At 42.0% G+C, this 10,117-nt stretch overlaps 1 protein-coding gene across 2 annotated transcripts in view; it reads left to right on the top strand.

Moving 5' to 3' along the window:
• tmem121ab (transmembrane protein 121Ab) overlaps positions 1–9,730 on the top strand; it is a 49,272-nt gene extending 39,542 nt beyond the window's left edge. For both annotated transcript variants that reach the window (XM_004550461.3, XM_076873995.1), the window contains exon 2: positions 6,883–9,730. In XM_004550461.3, coding sequence (XP_004550518.1) covers positions 7,711–8,655 — 945 coding nt within the window. In that variant the 5' untranslated portion in view covers positions 6,883–7,710 and the 3' untranslated portion in view covers positions 8,656–9,730. The remainder of the gene's footprint in view (positions 1–6,882) is intronic.
• Positions 9,731–10,117: the final 387 nt, after the last annotated feature.

Genomic DNA, 10,117 nt, shown 5'->3' on the forward strand with positions numbered 1-10,117 from the left:
ATATCAGGTTAAGATGTTTGACGGTAATGACCATTTAAACTGCATCTTCTTTGGACGGTACCTCAAGTGTCTTGTGTCTTGCCTCACGTGTATACATTAGGCAACCAGTCATCTTCGCCCCCTGTGTCAGTGACTAAATGCTGGGTGGGATGTCAGAGGGCTGCTCTTCACTTTGATGATGATTCACTGTGGCATGGTGCCTTTGATCCTCTCCCCAGCTTTGTGAATAAAGAATACACTTTGATTGACGCTGCGCACATTATGGCCGTTTGAGAGTTGGCAGAGGAGAAAAAGACATGTCTGTCATGTTGAAAAGCCCCTTGTCTCTGCTGCTAAGGGCCAAGTTGGAGGAAAAACACTTTTGAGCTGCTTTCAACATCTAACCCTATACAATGCCTATTATTGGAGCCTATCCTGCACAGCAGCTATCTATCCTTTGTCATGTGCAGCATGTTTGATTCAATAGTGTTTGATCAACACCCACGGCTATTTAAAAGCAGAGACAGCCCAAATACAGATTGGGTTAGTTACAGTTATGGGCTGAAATGAACCCTCAGTGCTTATCACACACACACAATGTGACATGGCAAAGTAGAATAAGGATCAGCCTTAATCAACCATAATGGGTGATAAAATGAGCTTAGCTACTGCTACAAATCACAGCCTTCTTCTTAGTTTCAGATCCTTCTCAGTATTCTAACCCAGTGCAACCTTATAAGCAATCACAAGCATATTATACAGGGATAACAAGAAAACAAGAGAATAGCAATATAAGAGCAGCTAGTAACGTACAAACCTAGTGTATTGTGTTTTGACTAACTGATGTCTCTGCTTTGAATTGCACAAAATAGATGGAAAAGGACTAAACCTGCCAAAAATGACAACAGAAAGCAAAATAAATGTGTTCACAATTTGAATTCACCACCACAGCAATTCATTAGGAATAATAGAAATACACTGTAAATAATGTATCGCACAAGAGCTTAAGCCTCTGGTGGTTATAGAACATTGTGTCACACGGAGTCTTCAGCGTAAATGGGGAAATCAAGCAGTCAGCTTTGAATGCAGCTGGGTTTGTTATTGGTCCCAGTAGGGAACGTGAGACACGTTTTAACATGTATTCAGGGATCTGGGGATTTAATACCTTTCTGTGTTATAATCAGCGCAGGATATATTCGATCAGTGTGTGGTTACCAAACATTGTGAAGCTGTGAAATACGGGATAAAGGTGTGACCTAGAGATTGCAATCCTTTCAGCAGCCTTTCAGGCAAGAAAAGATGGAGTTTTCTGAGAGCTTTCGTGCGTTTGCACGTGCTCACTCACATACACAGTGCATGTGTGTTAAGTTACTGTGTGTGTGCACAAGCATTTGTTCAGCTGAGCTGTGCTGAGCTGTACCCTGTGTACTGAGAAAATTCAAAGCAATCTGCTATCTCTCCTCAACCTAGCCAAGCGCTGACTGTAACACAAAGGACAGCGCAGAACACCTGCTGAGATGATGGAGATGGCTTGCAGCCAAGACAGCATATGGGTCTCATTCTGGTCCTAATGAAGACAACCTGACATAAATATCGGACAAAACGGCCCACTCTCGAGACCTGCGCTGTCCCACTGCAACGTTGCTGACATCGACGTAAACATTTGATCATCCTTGAGGTTTTGAGGCAGGAGGAAGCATGGAGAGACAACGACACTGGCAGTGTAATGCGATATGTTTAATGCATAACAATACAGTTTCCAAAAAGCATAAACAGCTCAGTGTTCTTTGAAACCTACAGGTAAGGGAGAACGCCATCCACTGTCGCAGGATGAAATGTTTTTGCTGCTGTAAACAAGTGCAAGCCCACAACCTTTACTGAGTGTATGAAGTGTCAGAACACCTCAGTGTTAAAAGAGAAGCTTCTCGGAGCTTGAAAGACTTTACTTTTCTCAAGCTCTGAATCTGTGTCAAAAAAAAGACAAACATCAATCCAGCAGGAACATGGGTAATTAAGTGAAGTCAGAGCTTGAAAAGGTTCTGTTTTCAGGCTCATTTTCAAAAGCAGCACCTGCACACTACACCATTTAAAACGAGTATAGGGTTTTGAATTGATTTTTTCTTCTGTTTTGTTTTTTTCCACATGGTAGAGAGTGAAAGAATCCTGTGCCAATGTGCTGTTCTTGCAGCTGCACTGCCCTGTTCTTTGGCTTAAACTGACCTCCTTCACTGATTTTTAGGACAAACAGAACAGCAAAGCAAACATGTCACTTGATGCCCCAACCTCTGGTCCTGTTGTGATCAGTGTGGACGTCTGCAGCCAGTCAGAGAGGCTAACTGTTAAAATAACTGCCTGACAAGGAAGCTCTGGCTGTTTAGAGAGATAATGGCCTGGACCACAGACACAATAATAGCCTCCCTCTGTGAAGAAATGTTGTCCTGCCAGTTCACAGCCCCCCGTGGTGCCTATTTATAGTAAACCATAATTAATACGCAGTATAATTGAAGCCTCTGAGTAGAGCTGAAACATACAGACTCCTATAAATAGAGGCCCCCTGCGCCAAAGGGAGGGGAGGAAAAAGTCATGCAGAGATGTGAAATCGCAGCTGTCAAATCTCATATCAGTGGACATTTCTTTTCTTTTTTTTCTAATTCAGCGTTAACTAATCTTCAGCCTTGAGAAATACATTATAATTCTGAACGGAATATGCTAAGCAGAGCAGTGCGCCTCTGTCATCACTTCACGCAGACAAAGAGATTTTTTCACAGTCTGTGGCAGATGGGATTAATAATAATCTAATATTGTCAAAGTTCATCAGCTTCCTGCTTCGTAGGGCGCACCAGCAGCAACGAATCACAGCGATGACATCTTGGGATCCATGTTTCGCAGCTCAAGTCATAATTCCTCCAAGGTTCAAACCATCCAATTTGGCACTCTCATATTATCACTCCGGCCGTAATCCGTTCATTAGCGAAACAATCTCAAAGTCTTTTTTGATAATTAATGGCATTTAAATGATGATTCGATGTACGGTATATGTGGAAGCAGTCTTCCTTATAGCATGTTAATGATCCACAGCATTCTGCTAATCAGTCAATTAATCACCATCTTATGAATTTAATCTCTTACTTAGGCCCTGTTCTACATAATGGGTTTTAAACATTCAAATCCATGCTTGGATTACAAATGAGGCGCACTCTGGTACCGTGCACTCAAACTGGGCTTCCACTGGCAGTCCTTGATTTGACATGTTATTAGATAACATGTTGTTTTTGTATTCTTCAACGAAATGGGGGTATAACCCAGTGCACCCTTTTAAATTCTTGCAGGGGTGCCATTAAAGCTGTATTTTTCTGTATGTGCTTTTAGGGTGTACACGGTGCAGTTCATGTTTTCTAAGGGGGGTATTTTCTGATGAAAAACAACCTCTCTGCAATCTTTGGATCTCATTCAAAAAGCTCAAAAGCCCATTTTTGCTTTAGTGATTTCACACAGCGGGTGTGAAAACAAGCTCATGTTTATTTATGTCATACTTAAATCTCTCATATCAAGAGCACAGTTAGTCAAACTAGGAGTAAAGTCCCAGTTTCTAAATTACAATAGTAAAGTCCACAGTGGTGGATCACTTTTAATGCATGTCTCGATTGGCTTTTTGCAAAGAAGGTAATCAATATCACTAAAAGGCTTGCCATTGTTTTGCTAAAGTGGTCAGAAAGTGGCTTGGGCAGGAAATTTAGGCTTTGACTTTCCATTTTTGTTAGAAACACAGTTGACATATTTGAGGTTGGAGTATTTCTTGTTTTAGTGTTTTTCCAATTTTGGTTCTACTTTCAAAGGCAAACTTTTATTTTAAAAAAAGACAGTTTAAGAGTGGCTGTTGAAAGCACTGCTTTTACTAACTATTTTATATCATGTAGGCTGTGTGAAGGGCAAAGGCAGTACCCAAATGCAGGACTCAGAATAACATTACCAAAACAAAGAAAATCAAACCTTCAGCTCAACAAGGACCACATACTGCAAGTGAGGACACAACCAGGAGGGACAACATAACAAAGAGGAAAGGAAGACTTAGAGAATATATACATACTAGGTAATTAGGGAAATGGGAAAACAAACACTGAGACTAAGACATAAGAATTTGACAGAACTAAACAGGGGCATGACTGGAGAGACAGAGACATAAACGAACAGGGAGACTTTTCACAGGAGACGCTGAGGACAAGACACAGAGACAAAACTAGGGCACGAAAAGAAATTAACATAATCAAATATGAAACCATCAACTAGAAATATATAAATAACAAAACTCTGAGGCACTAGGAGAGTACATCATAGACAGAAGGTCACGGGACTCAAACATAAACCGTAAAGACCTATGATAGAACATGTGCACAGAACTATAATACAACGATAAATAAAAATGAGAAAGACCTAGAAAAAACTCAAACTCAAAACACTTGGTCAATAACTCAGGGACCATGACATTTTCATAATGATTTACTAATGCATTATACACTCAAGTTGCTATTTGTGTTAACGAGCAGTTGAACAACCCACTACCACCTCTTAAACTGCTCATAAACCCAATAATCAGGTGGCTGTGGGAGAGCGAGTCATCTACTAATTGCAAGGTTTGTGGGTCAGTCCTCTGGCTTCTCCAGTCTACATGCCCAAGTATCCTTGGCCAAGATGCTGAACCCCAAGTTCCTCCTGATTTGTTCATCAGAGTGTGACTATTGTAGATAGAAAGCACTTGGAGAAAAAGTGGCTGTATGAGTGTGTGTGAATGAGACATGTTGTATGGAAGCACTTTGAGTGCTTAAGTAGAGTAGGAAAGTCCTACTTACCATTTACATCTAATCAGTCAGCTCAGTACTTTAAGGATGTAGTAATGCTTTAGATGAGTTGCTAAAGTTCAGAGCATTAGATGATTTATGTGACTTCAAACGTGGCATGGTTGTTGGTGCCAGACTGGCTGCTGTTGTAATGCAATTTTCCTGCCTCCACATTCACCAAATCTCAATCCAAAGGCATACCTTAGGGATTTGGTGGGATGGGAAATTCACATCATATCCAGCTTACAAATGAGCAGCATTTGTGTGATACTATCATGTCAATATGGAGCAAAATCTGCGAGGAATTGTTCTGGCACTTTATTGAATGAATGTCAGAAGAATTAAGATGGTACTGAAGGCTTGAAGTGTGTAGTACCAAAGAATATATATGACCCAACAACTTTTAGGTGTCCAGATTTGGGAGAATACTAAACAAACCAGACAAAACCTACTCATCAATAACATAGTAAAGTATATAACTGAAGACCTAATGACTGAGAACATGAGAATTCATCAGTTCACGTATTACTTCTTTATAACAACAGAAAAGAAAAACAATCAGTATCGGCTGGTACAATCTTTTTCATTTCTATGTTATTTTTTTATTATATTGACATTTGTTGAAAATTTAATGATGCAAAGTAAAATCACACCAGTTGTGTTTTCTGTTTTCCTGACAATAACAGGATATTTTCCACACTGCAGAAATTTTGAGTTAGACTTGCGTTAGCCAAACAACTTTTGTTTGTACGAGCAGCACATATTGAATGTTGCAGTCGTCTTGATTTGAAGCATGCTTGGGCTGACAGAAACACTAATGTGATTTATGTGCGTTCTGCCTGAAGGATCCGGTGACAGGAGTAGGCAGAAATGAACAGAACAGAGCGACAGATAAACACTAGTTCCCGCTCAATGTGAAACTCGACAAACTCAAACTGATTGAGACGTTTCTGCTCAATTAGCACATTTCACTTTCTTTTCTCAAACCTCGATTTTTCCTTTTTTTCTCTTTTCTCCACGCTAATATTTAGACTTGTTGAGTTATTTATGGATGAGGTCAGTGCAGAAGTTAAGCTCCTGCTGGCTAGTTAAGTGCTTGGCATCTGTTTTTTTTTTTTTTTTTTTTTTATTAATTTTTTTATTAATTTTTTTTACTTTTCACAGATGAACACACAGCCTCCCCAAACCGAACCTGTCACACGCTCCGACACACACATCAGCTCAAATATTAAACAGGTCAAAACAGAAACACCTTGAAACATCATTCAGCAAAAAAAACAGAGTGTGAAGAGTAATTGTAACTGGAGCTTAAACTGAAGGTAAAATGAAACATGGACAGGGTTATTATTATCAATATCATTCATGATGCACTTTTTTTTACACAGAGAACGCATGAATGATAGCTGAAATCTGTTCTGCAGTCACTGAAACAAAAGTCACCATAGCCGCTAAAAAAATCCTGCTGCATACATGCTGCAATCGCACTTTCCTCGTTTCCTTGAAACTGCACCGAACTGACTCAGTATATGTGCAGGAAATGAACTCTTTGCCGTCGTTTATCCCATTTACCCTTGCCTAGGAAGAAAATGCAGTGCCAAGCAATGTTTAAAAAAAAAGAAATAAATGAATGGGGGGGAAAAATGAAAGAAAGAGGCGTAGAGCAGTTAGCTACTGTGTGTGACTTTAAAATTGGCTTCTACAAGTTTCTGTAATAAATCCTCTATTAATTTAGCTCCAGAATTAAACTACAGGGTATTATGGCCCCAAATATGCTGAATATATTAACATTTCCACGGAAGCATATTAAGTCGTGCAACCAGATGTCATGTGAGATATCACAGACAATAGAGAGGAAATAACATCCTGAAGCAGTTTTACATGTGCAATATGCTCTGTCCCATCAATAGTGAAACGGGCTATATTTGAGCCAAGCTGACACATTACTTGGCTCCTCATATGTGGAAGGCCGTTGGCAATGAAACTGTGTTATATGGCCCAGTAGTGCTGACAGGTTTCTTTCTCCTTCTCCTCTACCCCCCCACCCCCTCTTTATTTCTTCCTCCTTTAGGCTTTGGAGAGGCCGGCACGTGGCAAGAAGAGGAGGGGGTAGGATGGATCTTCAGCCCGGTGTAAGAGCCTCCCCCCGGGGAAGCCGGCGTCAGACGCAAGACCTCACGGGCCGTTGACCTGCTGTCTCCGTGATTTATGGCGGCTGGGGGCCTCTGGCCACTGCAGACTCCTCTCCTCTCTCTCCTCCACTTCCCTTCACGCACACTGCAGGACCGCAAGGAGCCACACACACTGCACCACCGTCCACAGGAGCATTCAAAAAGGGATTCCTTGCACATGCCAAGCTGCACCACAAGCGTGCATATATCCACTGCATACAAAAATAAACACCCCCATAAACATTCCTACACTGCGGCACCGTGCCCCGCCATCCAGTCACATGTCCATTAGACAAAGCCTGCTCTCAGAGTCGGCTCCATTTGACGGCGTGTGGATTACGATCAGTTATGGTGTGTCAGCTGTGGAGCCCTTGGTGTAGCTACTGCTCAGGGGCAGAGTTGGATCAATGGAAGTGCGTTGAGTAACGAGGAGATGTCCCTGTTTTCGCGTGGTCTGAGAGCAATCAGCAGTTAGCGTCGTACCCCACACAGAGCTCTGCTTCTACGCTGCAATAATCATCGTCCTCTATGGACTATTAGTGCAGTGACTTATTTTATTATGAAATAAACTGTAGCAGGATATCTGCTCCTGTGCACACAACATCTGTCAGAGCACCTTAAATACCATTTTTCCCCCTCCAGCCTTAAAGGTTTGGAGTGTCCAGATTACTTTATTTTTATTTTCACAAGCTGTGGCCTGACAGTGAGAGCCAAGAGGTGCCCTCGCCATGGTGTTGCCACCCCCAGACAAACGCCACGTTTGCCTGACCACCATCGTCATCATGACCAGCATGGCCTTCATGGATGCCTACCTGGTGGAGCAGAACCAGGGTCCCAGGAAAATCGGTGTGTGCATAATAGTGCTAGTCGGGGATGTGTGCTTTCTCATAGTACTACGATATGTGGCAGTTTGGGTCGGTGCTGAGGTGCGCACCGCCCGACGAGGATACGCCATGATCCTGTGGTTTCTGTACATCTTTGTGCTGGAGATCAAACTCTACTTTGTCTTCCAGAATTGCAAGGCTGACAGGAAAAGTCTGGAGACAGTAGCACGGAAAGCATTGACGTTACTATTATCCGTGTGTGTGCCTGGGTTATACTTAGTTTTAGTGGCTCTGGATAGCATGGAATATGTGAGAACTTTCCGAAAGAAGGAGGACATGAGGAGTCGTCTCTTCTGGGTGGCTCTGGATCTTCTGGACCTGCTAGATATCCAAGCTAACCTGTGGGAGCCCCAGCGGACAGGCCTGCCCATCTGGGCTGAGGGCCTGATGTTCTTCTACTGCTACATCCTGCTGCTTATTCTGCCCTGTGTGTCGCTCAGTGAAATCAGCATGCAAGGGGAGCACATGTCACCCCAGAAAATGATGCTGTACCCAGTCCTAAGCCTGGTCACCATTAACGTGGTCACTATCCTAATACGTGGTGTAAACATGGTGTTGTTTCAGGACAGTCGGGTCTCCACAATCTTCGTCGGGAAGAACGTGGTGGCCATCGCGACCAAGGCCTCCACCTTCCTGGAGTATCGCAGACAGGTGAAAGAGTTCCCCCACCCACAGAATGCAATGGCACTAGAGCTGCAGCAGAACTCAGTCAGCCACACACAGCCACTGCCCAACGCCACCAGTTTGCCACACGAACCCTCACCGGCGCAGGATGTCATCGACACATGACCGCCAGCGCTAGACTCAGCAACAGTACAAAATAAGTGAAAGCTCTAGGAGTGGAGGACAGAGAATAGAGAAATCAGCTGCATGACAGGATGATATTCTGCTCTTGTCAAGCCCACACGAACTGCTGTGAAACCATAAAAGAGATTTCTAGCATCACCTGCCTGTCAGAATATACTGTAAACCTACACTTGACTGAGTGCAGCGAGCAGACTTTTCAAGTCAAAACAAAAGTTTTTATCGTGCTGTTGTGTTTTTAATTGTCTCAAATGTTTTAAAAGTTCAAACTTTATTTAGAGACAATCTCCACACGGCTCTGACCAGTGACATTAAGTCGTGTAAAATGGACAGCTGGTTCCCCTTCAGTGAGTATCTTGCATTTTTTTTTTTAAAGGTCACTTTTATGACAGTGCATCTGTGGCATTTCCTTTGAATTCCAGCACCAAAGGACATACCACTCAGCGTGAAGCACTGATGGAAAAGAGGAGCAGAGAGTGACAAGGGTCATTCATGAGAGGCGATCTGTTCTGGCTATCTGTGCTAGAGCAAGGTTGATGGCTTCTATGTTTGGGTCTGCTGAGGAAGGTTCTCTGTGGGAAATGCTACAGACCAAAAGTCTGATCAAAGCACCGGTGCAAATCACTATACCATCCACTGCAGGCATCCCAGAGTGCGTTAAAGTGAAACGATATGTGTTTGTGTGCATGCGTGCACGCGTGCACGCGAGAGTGTGTATGTCTGAAGGGCTTGCGTGTTGACCATGGGAGGTTTAGCCTATTTCAAGCTGTTTTGGAGCAGATGAAAGTGTTTGATGGGTGTGACGAACTGCAAATGAAACAAAAACATGTAGATGTCAGAAGCGAAATAAGATGGGGAAAGATACTCCTTGTTTCCTGTACTGTACATTCCTTTAAAACTATCTCAAGCCTTGAGAATCCCAAGTATGCCTCACAAGAGAATTGACAAACATAAAGAAATAAAATAACACAGAAAAAAGACATTTCAGATGTTATTCAGTTCATTATTATTATTATTATTATTATTATTATTATTATTATTATGTACATTCTTTACATGTTGGAGGTCAATGATGTTTTAATAAAAGTAGAAATTAATAATAACAAGATGGTGGTTTCTTTATTCGGTGCTGAGTATAATTAAATAAATATAGGGTTTTTTTATTCAGTTAAAGATTATTTGGTGCTTGTGTTATATTTTGAGAGCAACAGCTTCCTAACATCAACATATTTTTCACAAAACAATCCACACAGCACATAAATATTTAGACTGTGCAGCCTTTTTCTGGGATCTTGGAGCATTTTGTCCCTAAGGCTACCAATTTTGGGGGAATGCAGTCAATGAATTTATTCTCAAAATGTGATAATAATGTATGAACCTTTTGTCGGTTTCGCTCTTTTCCTCCCAGTTCTCATTATCACCTTCCAGCTTTTTTTTAAATTTGTTT

This window comes from Maylandia zebra, linkage group LG15, assembly GCF_041146795.1.
Source record: "Maylandia zebra isolate NMK-2024a linkage group LG15, Mzebra_GT3a, whole genome shotgun sequence".
Classification (NCBI taxonomy): Eukaryota; Metazoa; Chordata; class Actinopteri; order Cichliformes; family Cichlidae; genus Maylandia; species Maylandia zebra.